General features: G+C 71.1%; 1 protein-coding gene across 1 annotated transcript; it reads left to right on the top strand.

The window, feature by feature from the left end:
* The first annotated feature begins 690 nt into the window (after positions 1-690).
* Positions 691-13,843, top strand: LOC144274985 (class II histocompatibility antigen, M alpha chain). Its single transcript, XM_077834072.1, has 5 exons — positions 691-798; positions 2,014-2,274; positions 12,025-12,306; positions 13,041-13,169; positions 13,648-13,843. The coding sequence occupies exons 1-5, from the start codon at positions 720-722 to the stop codon at positions 13,650-13,652; spliced, it is 756 nt and encodes a 251-aa protein (XP_077690198.1). The 5' UTR covers positions 691-719; the 3' UTR covers positions 13,653-13,843.
* Positions 13,844-13,849: the final 6 nt, after the last annotated feature.

Raw genomic sequence — 13,849 nt, 5'->3', positions numbered from 1 at the left:
GACATCCCAAAGAGATCAGCTCTGATTTAGCCAGGGGTGAATCCAGAGCAGGGCTCTGGCCTGTCTATACAGGAGTGAATCTGGAGCAGGGGCTATCTGGGGTGAATCTGGAACAGGGCTCTGGCCTGTTTATACAGGAGTGAATCCAGAGCAGGGGCTATCTGGGGTGAATCTGGAACAGGGCTCTGGTCTGTGCTATACAGGGGTGAATCCAGAGCAGGGCTCCGGCCTGTCTAGACAGAAGTGAATCCGGAGCAGGGCTCTGGCCTGTCTAGACAGGCGCGAATCTGGAGCAGGGGCTATCGGGGGTGAATCCAGAGCAGGGCTCTGGCCTGTCTAGACAGGAGCGAATCCGGAGCGGGGGCTATTGGGGGTGAATCCGGAGCAGGGCTCTGGCCTGTCTAGACACGAGCGAATCCGGAGCGGGGGCTATTGGGGGTGAATCCGGAGCAGGGCTCTGGCCTGTCTAGACAGGAGTCAGACCAGATGCTCACAATGGTCCCTCCTGGCCTCGGACCTTCCCACGTGTCTCCATCCCGGCGGCCCATCTGTGCTACCCGGCTCCCCGCGGCGGGCGTCTCCCTGGTAACAGGTGACAAGCGCTGGCGGGGCCCAGCCATTGGCCAGGAGGCGGCGGGGCGCCCGGGGATTGGCCGGCAGCCGGCCGCAGATGCCCGGGGAGCCCAGGCGGGCGCGGGAGCAGAGGCAGCCAGGCGGGGATGGAGGCGCCCGGCTGCTGGGGGCTGCTGCTGGCCCTGGGGCTGCTGCGCGGGGCGGCGGCCACCCGCGCGACTGAGGGTAGGAGCTGCCCGCGGGCGTTATTGCACGGCCAGTGTGTGTGCGTGTTCTGTGCACAAGGGGGTTGGGGGTGTCGCCGTGGGTGCGCACAAGGGCATTGTGGGTGTGCACAAGGGGGTTGGGGGTGCGCACAAGGGGCCTGTCTGGGTGTACCTACAGGGGGACTGTGTCTGCGAATGATTGTGCACGTGGGGACGGTGTGTGGGACTGTGTGTGTACCGGTCCCTGGCTGCATCTCGGGGGAGTGTGTGTTTTTGCGGGGGGGGGGGTGAAAGTGTGTCGGGGTTGTGTGTGTGTGTGTGTGTGGAATTGGGCACGCATGGAGATCGTGTGTAAATAGGGTGTGTTATACTGTGCGTGCGTGAGAGCAAGCCCTTCCCAGGGCTTAGCCAGGCGCTGCCTGGGTGTGTGTGGGGAGGATTGTGTGAGTGTGTGGGTGAGGCAGCTATCCCTGCTCTTTCACTGTGTGTCCGTGTCCAGTGTTGTGTTCATGGGTATTGCTGGGTGTGTATGGGGTTGCAGGGTGTGTAACCATATAAATGGGAGTGTGGGGTGCCGGTAGATTTTGCGAGTGTGTGTGATTGTGCACACAGGGGAGTGAAAAGTGGGGGGGATTGGTTGGGTGTGATTGTGTAGGTGTGCAGTGTGGGGTCAGGGTTGGGGGGCTTGTGGTGTGTTGTGTGACTATGTGCTCATGCAGACTGTGTGTGTAGATAGGGTATTTAATGCATGTGTGTGGTTGTGTGTACAGGGGGTGGAGTGTGGGTGTATGGGAAGAGTGTGCTTACACATGGGTTGCAATGTGGATTTGTGTGTGAGGGATAGCAGCATGGTGTGGCGGGGGGCTCTGTGTGTGCCTGGGGACTGTGTGTGTACCGGGGCTGGAGTGTGTGTGTGCAAAGGAATGTGTGTGTGTAGGGGCTGTCATGCCCCTGTGGGTGTGTGACTGTGTGTGCTTGCATGTGAGTGGCTGTCGTGGGTGTGAACATGTGTGTAGAGGGGGGAGTGTCTGTGTGCGTGAGGAGTGTGGGAACTGGTGTGGGCACAGAAAACGGGGTACGGTGTGCACAGTGTGTGTGTGACAGGGTGTGTACAGGGGGGTGAGGAGTGTGTCGTGGGGGGGATTGTTTGTGTAGGGTTGTGTATGCACACCACATGTGTGCCCAGCGCGTGCGTGCCCCGTTGCTGACCCCGCTCGGTGTCTCTCTCCCGCAGCGCCCCCGGCCCACGTCCTGTCCCGTGTGCTGTTCTGCCAGCCGGACCGCCCCTCGCAGGGCCTGGCCGACACCTTCGACGGGGACCAGCTCTTCTCCTTCGACTTCCCGGGGGCGCGCTGGGAGCCCCGGCTGCCCGACTTCCAGCCCTGGGTGGGCGCCCAGGAGAGCACGGAGCAGATCCGCAACAACTCCCGACTCTGCCAGCAGCTGCTCTTGGTACTCACCAACATCACCACGGGCTTCCTGCCCGAGGCCAAAGGTACCCGGCCCTCGGAGCCAACGTCTGCCCCCACGGCCCCTCCCACGGCACCCCCAGCCCCCAGCGATCACGGACACTGCCCTGCCCGAGGCCAAAGGTACCCGGCCCTCGGTGCCCCTGTCTCCCCCAGTCCCGCGTCCCCTCCCCACGGCACCCCCAGCCCCCAGCGATCACTGACACTGCCCTGCCCTGCCCGAGGCCAAAGGTACCCGGCCCTCGGTGACGGCGTCTAGCCCCCACGGCCCCTCCCCACGGCACCCCCAGCCCCCAGCGATCACGGACACTGCCCTGCCCGAGGCCAAAGGTACCCGGCCCTCGGAGCCCACGTCTGCCCCCACGGCCCCTCCCCACGGCACCCCCAGCCCCCAGCGATCACGGACACTGCCCTGCCCGAGGCCAAAGGTACCCGGCCCTCGGTGCCCCTGTCTCCCCCAGTCCCGCGTCCCCTCCCCACGGCACCCCCAGCCCCCAGCGATCACGGACACTGCCCTGCCCGAGGCCAAAGGTACCCGGCCCTCGGAGCCCACGTCTGCCCCCACGGCCCCTCCCACGGCACCCCCAGCCCCCAGCGATCACGGACACTGCCCTGCCCGAGGCCAAAGGTACCCGGCCCTCGGTGCCCCTGTCTCCCCCAGTCCCGCGTCCCCTCCCCACGGCACCCCCAGCGATCACGGACACTGCCCTGCCCGAGGCCAAAGGTACCCAGCCCTCGGAGCCCACGTCTGCCCCCACGGCCCCTCCCACGGCACCCCCAGCCCCCAGCGATCACGGACACTGCCCTGCCCGAGGCCAAAGGTACCCGGCCCTCGGAGCCCACGTCTGCCCCCACGGCCCCTCCCCACGGCACCCCCAGCCCCCAGCGATCACGGACACTGCCCTGCCCGAGGCCAAAGGTACCCGGCCCTCGGTGCCCCTGTCTCCCCCAGTCCCGCGTCCCCTCCCCACGGCACCCCCAGCCCCCAGCGATCACGGACACTGCCCTGCCCGAGGCCAAAGGTACCCGGCCCTCGGAGCCCACGTCTGCCCCCACGGCCCCTCCCACGGCACCCCCAGCCCCCAGCGATCACGGACACTGCCCTGCCCGAGGCCAAAGGTACCCGGCCCTCGGTGACGGCGTCTAGCCCCCACGGCCCCTCCCCACGGCACCCCCAGCCCCCAGCGATCACTGACACTGCCCTGCCCGAGGCCAAAGGTACCCGGCCCTCGGAGCCCACGTCTAGCCCCCACGGCCCCTCCCACGGCACCCCCAGCCCCCAGCGATCACGGACACTGCCCTGCCCGAGGCCAAAGGTACCCGGCCCTCGGTGCCCCTGTCTCCCCCAGTCCCGCGTCCCCTCCCCACGGCACCCCCAGCCCCCAGCGATCACTGACACTGCCCTGCCCTGCCCGAGGCCAAAGGTACCCGGCCCTCGGTGACGGCGTCTAGCCCCCACGGCCCCTCCCCACGGCACCCCCAGCCCCCAGCGATCACGGACACTGCCCTGCCCGAGGCCAAAGGTACCCGGCCCTCGGAGCCCACGTCTGCCCCCACGGCCCCTCCCCACGGCACCCCCAGCCCCCAGCGATCACGGACACTGCCCTGCCCGAGGCCAAAGGTACCCGGCCCTCGGTGCCCCTGTCTCCCCCAGTCCCGCGTCCCCTCCCCACGGCACCCCCAGCCCCCAGCGATCACGGACACTGCCCTGCCCGAGGCCAAAGGTACCCGGCCCTCGGAGCCCACGTCTGCCCCCACGGCCCCTCCCACGGCACCCCCAGCCCCCAGCGATCACGGACACTGCCCTGCCCGAGGCCAAAGGTACCCGGCCCTCGGTGACGGCGTCTAGCCCCCACGGCCCCTCCCCACGGCACCCCCAGCCCCCAGCGATCACTGACACTGCCCTGCCCGAGGCCAAAGGTACCCGGCCCTCGGAGCCCACGTCTGCCCCCACGGCCCCTCCCACGGCACCCCCAGCCCCCAGCGATCACGGACACTGCCCTGCCCGAGGCCAAAGGTACCCGGCCCTCGGTGCCCCTGTCTCCCCCAGTCCCGCGTCCCCTCCCCACGGCACCCCCAGCCCCCAGCGATCACGGACACTGCCCTGCCCGAGGCCAAAGGTACCCGGCCCTCGGAGCCCACGTCTGCCCCCACGGCCCCTCCCACGGCACCCCCAGCCCCCAGCGATCACGGACACTGCCCTGCCCTGCCCGAGGCCAAAGGTACCCGGCCCTCGGTGACGGCGTCTAGCCCCCACGGCCCCTCCCACGGCACCCCCAGCCCCCAGCGATCACGGACACTGCCCTGCCCGAGGCCAAAGGTACCCGGCCCTCGGTGCCCCTGTCTCCCCCAGTCCCGCGTCCCCTCCCCACGGCACCCCCAGCCCCCAGCGAACACGGACACTGCCCTGCCCGAGGCCAAAGGTACCCGGCCCTCGGTGACGGCGTCTAGCCCCCACGGCCCCTCCCCACGGCACCCCCAGCCCCCAGCGATCACGGACACTGCCCTGCCCGAGGCCAAAGGTACCCGGCCCTCGGAGCCCACGTCTGCCCCCACGGCCCCTCCCACGGCACCCCCAGCCCCCAGCGATCACAGACATTGCCCTGCCCGAGGCCAAAGGTACCCGGCCCTCGGTGCCCCTGTCTCCCCCAGTCCCGCGTCCCCTCCCCACGGCACCCCCAGCCCCCAGCGATCACTGACACTGCCCTGCCCTGCCCGAGGCCAAAGGTACCCGGCCCTCGGTGACGGCGTCTAGCCCCCACGGCCCCTCCCCACGGCACCCCCAGCCCCCAGCGATCACTGACACTGCCCTGCCCGAGGCCAAAGGTACCCGGCCCTCGGTGACGGCGTCTAGCCCCCACGGCCCCTCCCCACGGCACCCCCAGCCCCCAGCGATCACGGACACTGCCCTGCCCGAGGCCAAAGGTACCCGGCCCTCGGTGACGGCGTCTAGCCCCCACGGCCCCTCCCCACGGCACCCCCAGCCCCCAGCGATCACTGACACTGCCCTGCCCCTGCCCGAGGCCAAAGGTACCCGGCCCTCGGAGCCCACGTCTGCCCCCACGGCCCCTCCCACGGCACCCCCAGCCCCCAGCGATCACGGACACTGCCCTGCCCGAGGCCAAAGGTACCCGGCCCTCGGTGCCCCTGTCTCCCCCAGTCCCGCGTCCCCTCCCCACGGCACCCCCAGCCCCCAGCGATCACTGACACTGCCCTGCCCTGCCCGAGGCCAAAGGTACCCGGCCCTCGGTGACGGCGTCTAGCCCCCACGGCCCCTCCCCACGGCACCCCCAGCCCCCAGCGATCACGGACACTGCCCTGCCCGAGGCCAAAGGTACCCGGCCCTCGGAGCCCACGTCTGCCCCCACGGCCCCTCCCACGGCACCCCCAGCCCCCAGCGATCACGGACACTGCCCTGCCCGAGGCCAAAGGTACCCGGCCCTCGGTGCCCCTGTCTCCCCCAGTCCCGCGTCCCCTCCCCACGGCACCCCCAGCCCCCAGCGATCACTGACACTGCCCTGCCCTGCCCGAGGCCAAAGGTACCCGGCCCTCGGAGCCCACGTCTGCCCCCACGGCCCCTCCCACGGCACCCCCAGCCCCCAGCGATCACGGACACTGCCCTGCCCGAGGCCAAAGGTACCCGGCCCTCGGTGCCCCTGTCTCCCCCAGTCCCGCTTCCCCTCCCCACGGCACCCCCAATCCCCAGCGATCACTGACACTGCCCTGCCCTGCCCGAGGCCAAAGGTACCCGGCCCTCGGAGCCCACGTCTGCCCCCACGGCCCCTCCCACGGCACCCCCAGCCCCCAGCGATCACGGACACTGCCCTGCCCGAGGCCAAAGGTACCCGGCCCTCGGTGCCCCTGTCTCCCCCAGTCCCGCGTCCCCTCCCCACGGCACCCCCAGCCCCCAGCGATCACTGACACTGCCCTGCCCTGCCCGAGGCCAAAGGTACCCGGCCCTCGGTGACGGCGTCTAGCCCCCACGGCCCCTCCCCACGGCACCCCCAGCCCCCAGCGATCACGGACACTGCCCTGCCCGAGGCCAAAGGTACCCGGCCCTCGGAGCCCACGTCTGCCCCCACGGCCCCTCCCACGGCACCCCCAGCCCCCAGCGATCACGGACACTGCCCTGCCCGAGGCCAAAGGTACCCGGCCCTCGGAGCCCACGTCTGCCCCCACGGCCCCTCCCACGGCACCCCCAGCCCCCAGCGATCACGGACACTGCCCTGCCCGAGGCCAAAGGTACCCGGCCCTCGGAGCCCACGTCTGCCCCCACGGCCCCTCCCACGGCGCCCCCAGCGATCACGGACACTGCCCTGCCCGAGGCCAAAGGTACCCGGCCCTCGGAGCCCACGTCTGCCCCCACGGCCCCTCCCACGGCACCCCCAGCCCCCAGCGATCACGGACACTGCCCTGCCCGAGGCCAAAGGTACCCGGCCCTCGGTGCCCCTGTCTCCCCCAGTCCCGCGTCCCCTCCCCACGGCACCCCCAGCCCCCAGCGATCACTGACACTGCCCTGCCCTGCCCGAGGCCAAAGGTACCCGGCCCTCGGAGCCCACGTCTGCCCCCACGGCCCCTCCCACGGCACCCCCAGCCCCCAGCGATCACGGACACTGCCCTGCCCGAGGCCAAAGGTACCCGGCCCTCGGAGCCCACGTCTGCCCCCACGGCCCCTCCCACGGCACCCCCAGCCCCCAGCGATCACGGACACTGCCCTGCCCGAGGCCAAAGGTACCCGGCCCTCGGTGCCCCTGTCTCCCCCAGTCCCGCGTCCCCTCCCCACGGCACCCCCAGCCCCCAGCGATCACTGACACTGCCCTGCCCGAGGCCAAAGGTACCCGGCCCTCGGAGCCCACGTCTGCCCCCACGGCCCCTCCCACGGCACCCCCAGCCCCCAGCGATCACGGACACTGCCCTGCCCGAGGCCAAAGGTACCCGGCCCTCGGTGCCCCTGTCTCCCCCAGTCCCGCGTCCCCTCCCCACGGCACCCCCAGCCCCCAGCGATCACTGACACTGCCCTGCCCTGCCCGAGGCCAAAGGTACCCGGCCCTCGGAGCCCACGTCTGCCCCCACGGCCCCTCCCACGGCACCCCCAGCCCCCAGCGATCACGGACACTGCCCTGCCCGAGGCCAAAGGTACCCGGCCCTCGGAGCAAACGTCTGCCCCCACGGCCCCTCCCACGGCACCCCCAGCCCCCAGCGATCACGGACACTGCCCTGCCCGAGGCCAAAGGTACCCGGCCCTCGGTGCCCCTGTCTCCCCCAGTCCCGCGTCCCCTCCCCACGGCACCCCCAGCCCCCAGCGATCACTGACACTGCCCTGCCCGAGGCCAAAGGTACCCGGCCCTCGGAGCCCACGTCTGCCCCCACGGCCCCTCCCACGGCACCCCCAGCCCCCAGCGATCACGGACATTGCCCTGCCCGAGGCCAAAGGTACCCGGCCCTCGGTGCCCCTGTCTCCCCCAGTCCCGCGTCCCCTCCCCACGGCACCCCCAGCCCCCAGCGATCACTGACACTGCCCTGCCCTGCCCGAGGCCAAAGGTACCCGGCCCTCGGAGCCCACGTCTGCCCCCACGGCCCCTCCCACGGCACCCCCAGCCCCCAGCGATCACTGACACTGCCCTGCCCGAGGCCAAAGGTACCCGGCCCTCGGTGCCCCTGTCTCCCCCAGTCCCGCGTCCCCTCCCCACGGCACCCCCAGCCCCCAGCGATCACTGACACTGCCCTGCCCGAGGCCAAAGGTACCCGGCCCTCGGAGCCCACGTCTGCCCCCACGGCCCCTCCCACGGCACCCCCAGCCCCCAGCGATCACGGACACTGCCCTGCCCGAGGCCAAAGGTACCCGGCCCTCGGTGCCCCTGTCTCCCCCAGTCCCGCGTCCCCTCCCCACGGCACCCCCAGCCCCCAGCGATCACTGACACTGCCCTGCCCTGCCCGAGGCCAAAGGTACCCGGCCCTCGGAGCCCACGTCTGCCCCCACGGCCCCTCCCACGGCACCCCCAGCCCCCAGCGATCACGGACACTGCCCTGCCCGAGGCCAAAGGTACCCGGCCCTCGGAGCCCACGTCTGCCCCCACGGCCCCTCCCACGGCACCCCCAGCCCCCAGCGATCACGGACATTGCCCTGCCCGAGGCCAAAGGTACCCGGCCCTCGGAGCCCACGTCTGCCCCCACGGCCCCTCCCACGGCACCCCCAGCCCCCAGCGATCACGGACACTGCCCTGCCCGAGGCCAAAGGTACCCGGCCCTCGGAGCCCACGTCTGCCCCCACAGCCCCTCCCACGGCACCCCCAGCCTCCAGCGATCACGGACATTGCCCTGCCCGAGGCCAAAGGTACCCGGCCCTCGGTGCCCCTGTCTCCCCCAGTCCCGCGTCCCCTCCCCACGGCACCCCCAGCCCCCAGCGATCACTGACACTGCCCTGCCCTGCCCGAGGCCAAAGGTACCCGGCCCTCGGAGCCCACGTCTGCCCCCACGGCCCCTCCCACGGCACCCCCAGCCCCCAGCGATCACTGACACTGCCCTGCCCGAGGCCAAAGGTACCCGGCCCTCGGTGACGGCGTCTAGCCCCCACGGCCCCTCCCCACGGCACCCCCAGCCCCCAGCGATCACTGACACTGCCCTGCCCGAGGCCAAAGGTACCCGGCCCTCGGAGCCCACGTCTGCCCCCACGGCCCCTCCCACGGCACCCCCAGCCCCAGCGATCACGGACACTGCCCTGCCCGAGGCCAAAGGTACCCGGCCCTCGGTGCCCCTGTCTCCCCCAGTCCCGCGTCCCCTCCCCACGGCACCCCCAGCCCCCAGCGATCACTGACACTGCCCTGCCCGAGGCCAAAGGTACCCGGCCCTCGGAGCCCACGTCTGCCCCCACGGCCCCTCCCACGGCACCCCCAGCCCCCAGCGATCACTGACACTGCCCTGCCCGAGGCCAAAGGTACCCGGCCCTCGGTGCCCCTGTCTCCCCCAGTCCCGCGTCCCCTCCCCACGGCACCCCCAGCCCCCAGCGATCACTGACACTGCCCTGCCCTGCCCGAGGCCAAAGGTACCCGGCCCTCGGTGCCCCTGTCTCCCCCAGTCCCGCGTCCCCTCCCCACGGCACCCCCAGCGCCCAGCGGTCCCTGACACTGCCCTGCCCCTGCCCGAGGCCAAAGGTACCCGGCCCTCGGAGCCCGCGTCTGCCCCCACGGCCCCTCCCCATGGCACCCCCAGCCCCCAGCGATCACGGACACTGCCCTGCCCGAGGCCAAAGGTACCCGGCCCTCGGAGCCCACGTCTGCCCCCACGGCCCCTCCCCACGGCACCCCCAGCCCCCAGCGATCACTGACACTGCCCTGCCCTGCCCGAGGCCAAAGGTACCCGGCCCTCGGAGCCCACGTCTGCCCCCACGGCCCCTCCCCACGGCACCCCCAGCCCCCAGCGATCACGGACACTGCCCTGCCCGAGGCCAAAGGTACCTGGCCCTCGGTGACGGCGTCTAGCCCCCACGGCCCCTCCCACGGCACCCCCAGCCCCCAGCGATCACGGACACTGCCCTGCCCGAGGCCAAAGGTACCCGGCCCTCGGAGCCCACGTCTGCCCCCACGGCCCCTCCCACGGCACCCCCAGCCCCCAGCGATCACGGACATTGCCCTGCCCGAGGCCAAAGGTACCCGGCCCTCGGAGCCCACGTCTGCCCCCACGGCCCCTCCCCACGGCACCCCCAGCCCCCAGCGATCACGGACACTGCCCTGCCCGAGGCCAAAGGTACCCGGCCCTCGGTGCCCACGTCTGCCCCCACGGCCCCTCCCCACGGCACCCCCAGACCCCAGCGATCACTGACACTGCCCTGCCCGAGGCCAAAGGTACCCGGCCCTCGGTGCCCCTGTCTCCCCCAGTCCCGCGTCCCCTCCCCACGGCACCCCCAGCGCCCAGCGATCACGGACACTGCCCTGCCCGAGGCCAAAGGTACCCGGCCCTCGGTGCCCCTGTCTCCCCCAGTCCCACGTCCCCTCCCCACGGCGCCCCCAGCGATCACTGACACTGCCCTGCCCTGCCCGAGGCCAAAGGTACCCGGCCCTCGGAGCCCACGTCTGCCCCCGCGGCCCCTCCCACGGCACCCCCAGCCCCCAGCGATCACGGAGACTGCCCTGCCCGAGGCCAAAGGTACCCGGCCCTCAGAGCCCACGTCTGCCCCCGCGGCCCCTCCACACGGCACCCCCAGCCCCCAGCGATCACTGACACTGCCCTGCCCCTGCCCGAGGCCAAAGGTTCCCGGCCCTCGGTGCCCCTGTCTCCCCCAGTCCCGCGTCCCCTCCCCACGGCACCCCCAGCCCCCAGCGATCACTGACACTGCCCTGCCCTGCCTGAGGCCAAAGGTACCCGGCCCTCAGAGCCCACGTCTGCCCCCGCGGCCCCTCCCACGGCACCCCCAGCCCCCAGCGATCACGGACACTGCCCTGCCCGAGGCCAAAGGTACCTGGCCCTCGGTGACGGCGTCTAGCCCCCACGGCCCCTCCCACGGCACCCCCAGCCCCCAGCGATCACGGACACTGCCCTGCCCGAGGCCAAAGGTACCCGGCCCTCGGAGCCCACGTCTGCCCCCACGGCCCCTCTCACGGCACCCCCAGCCCCCAGCGATCACGGACACTGCCCTGCCCGAGGCCAAAGGTACCCGGCCCTCGGAGCCCACGTCTGCCCCCACGGCCCCTCCCACGGCACCCCCAGCCCCCAGCGATCACTGACACTGCCCTGCCCGAGGCCAAAGGTACCCGGCCCTCGGTGCCCTTGTCTCCCCCAGTCCCGCGTCCCCTCCCCACGGCACCCCCAGCCCCCAGCGATCACTGACACTGCCCTGCCCTGCCTGAGGCCAAAGGTACCCGGCCCTCGGTGACGGCGTCTAGCCCCCACGGCCCCTCCCACGGCACCCCCAGCCCCCAGCGATCACGGACACTGCCCTGCCCGAGGCCAAAGGTACCCGGCCCTCGGAGCCCACGTCTGCCCCCACGGCCCCTCCCACGGCACCCCCAGCCCCCAGCGATCACGGACACTGCCCTGCCCGAGGCCAAAGGTACCCGGCCCTCGGAGCCCACGTCTGCCCCCACGGCCCCTCCCACGGCACCCCCAGCCCCCAGCGATCACTGACACTGCCCTGCCCGAGGCCAAAGGTACCCGGCCCTCGGTGCCCCTGTCTCCCCCAGTCCCGCGTCCCCTCCCCACGGCACCCCCAGCCCCCAGCGATCACTGACACTGCCCTGCCCTGCCCGAGGCCAAAGGTACCCGGCCCTCGGTGCCCCTGTCTCCCCCAGTCCCGCGTCCCCTCCCCACGGCACCCCCAGCGCCCAGCGGTCCCTGACACTGCCCTGCCCCTGCCTGAGGCCAAAGGTACCCGGCCCTCGGAGCCCGCGTCTGCTCCCACGGCCCCTCCCCATGGCACCCCCAGCCCCCGGCGATCACTGACACTGCCCTGCCCTGCCCGAGGCCAAAGGTACCCGGCCCTCGGGGCCCACGTCTGCCCCCACGGCCCCTCCCACGGCACCCCCAGCCCCCAGCGATCACTGACACTGCCCTGCCCTGCCCGAGGCCAAAGGTACCCTCCCTGTGTCTGTGCACCCATGCCCTTCACCCCACAGCACCCCCTGCACAGGTGCCTATGCCCCTTACGGTGGTACCCGCTCCCTGCCCACGTCCCCCCAGCAACCCCATCCCCCCTTCCCAGGCCCCCCAGCACCTCCTCCCCACATATCCCCAGTGCTCCATCCCCTGCAGGCCCTCCCTTACCATCTCCCCTCTCCCCGCAGGCACCCCCATGGCCAACGTGTTCACAGCCCGGCCCCTGGAGCTGGGAAAACCCAACACCCTGATCTGCCAGGTGGGCAACCTCTTCCCAGCCTCGGTGACAGTGTCATGGCAGTGGCTGGGGGAGCCGGTGAGCCAGGGCATCAACACCACGCGGTATTACCCCACCGAGGACCTGGGCTTCCTGCTCTTCTCCTACCTGGAGTTCACCCCGCAGGAGGGGGACGTCTACACCTGCACCATCACGCGGCCCAGGGACCGCTTCACCACCGTGGCCTACTGGGGTGAGAGATCCCCCCGATCCGCTCCCTGATCCACCCCCCGCACTCCGATCCTCCCCCCTGCACCCCGTTCCTCCCGCTGCACCCCGACCCTTCCCCCTGCACCCCTACCCTCCTCCTGCACCCCGTTCCTCCCCCCTGCACCCCGTTCCTCCCGTCCTGACCCTGACCCTCCCACTGCACCCCGTTCCTCCCTCTGCACCCCGTTCCTCCCGCTGCACCCCGACCCTCCTCCCTGCACCCTGACCCTCCCACTGCACCCCGGCCCTCCCGCTGCAACCCAATCCTTTCCCTGCACCCTGATCCTCCCTCCTGCACCCCATTCCTCCCTCCTCATCCCAGTCCTCCCCCTGACCCCGATTCTCCCCCTGCACCCCAATCCTCCCCCCTGCACCTCGATCCTCCCCCATCCTTCTATTCCTCCCCTGCACGTCTCCCCACCGGCACCATCACGCAGCCCGGGGACCGCTTCTCCACTGAGGCCGACTGGGGTGAGAAATTTCCCCCCTGCACTTGATTCAAGCCCCCGCCCTGAACTCGATCCCCTCCATACCCAATCCCCTTCCACCTGATCCTGCACCTCCCTCGCTACCCCCCTGCTGCTGGGATCCTTCCCTGATTTCCCGCCCTTGGCCTGTGTGCCCCACACCTCCCGCCTCCCCCACTGCCAGGAGCCCCCCCAACCTCCCTGGTAGCCCTGGCCTCACCCTGTATCTCTCCCCCCACGGTGTCTCTAGTGCCCCAGAACCCCATCCCATCAGAGCTGCTGGAGAATGTACTGTGTGGCCTGGCCATCGCCCTGGGCACCTTCTTCATGGTCACCGGGATCGTCCTCCTCCTCAAATCCCGCAGGCCCAGCCCCACAGGTACACCAGGCGCTGCCCCAGCTGGGGATGGGGGGAGTCTAGAGGGTTAGAGCAGGGGGATGGGGGCCAGGACTCCTGGGTTCTCTCCCCAGCTCTGGGAGGAGGGTGGGGTCTGGTGGGTTAAGCAGCAGGGCTGGGGGCCAGGACTCCTGGGTTCTTGCCCCAGCTCTGGGAGGGGAGTGGGGTCTCGTGGGTTAGAGCAGGGGGGCTGGGAGCCAGGACTCCTGGGTTCTGTCTCTGGGATGGAGGGAAGGTTAGTGCAGGGGTCTGGGGGCCAGGAGTTCTGGGTTCTATCCTAGCTCTGGCAGGGAAGTGGGGTCCAGTGGATTAGAGCTGGGAGCCAGGACTCCTGGGTTCTATCCCTGGCTCGGAAGGGAAGGGGGACGTCTGTTGAATTACAAAGAGGGAGGCTGGGCACCAGGACTCCTGGGTTCTATCCCTGCCATTGAGTCTCCTTGTTCTGTGTTTTCACCCTCAGAGTGAACACCGAGTGGCTGGAAACGCCTGAAGAACTATGAGGAGACGCCCCGTGTTCCTCGAACCCCTCCCCATTCCAGCCCCCCCAGCCCTTGGGAACTGTGGGAAAGGCAGTTCCTGGACCAGCTGCAGTCAGCACGGTGCTGAGACTGGACACACTCCCTACACACGGGGCACGTCCCTGGGAACCTGGTGCCTCTCCT

The sequence above is a fragment of the Eretmochelys imbricata genome, chromosome 14 (assembly GCF_965152235.1).
Source record: "Eretmochelys imbricata isolate rEreImb1 chromosome 14, rEreImb1.hap1, whole genome shotgun sequence".
Taxonomy (NCBI): domain Eukaryota; kingdom Metazoa; phylum Chordata; order Testudines; family Cheloniidae; genus Eretmochelys; species Eretmochelys imbricata.
This window is presented reverse-complemented; position numbering and strand designations above follow the sequence as displayed.

Bases quoted from the DNA above. Each gene is read 5' to 3' on its own strand.
- LOC144274985 (XM_077834072.1), top strand. From the start codon at position 720: ATGGAGGCGCCCGGCTGCTGGGGGCTGCTGCTGGCCCTGGGGCTGCTG. The intron at 799-2,013 runs GTAGGAGCTGCC...TCTCTCCCGCAG, and splicing joins GGCCACCCGCGCGACTGAGG to CGCCCCCGGCCCACGTCCTG. The intron at 2,275-12,024 runs GTACCCGGCCCT...CTCTCCCCGCAG, and splicing joins CTTCCTGCCCGAGGCCAAAG to GCACCCCCATGGCCAACGTG.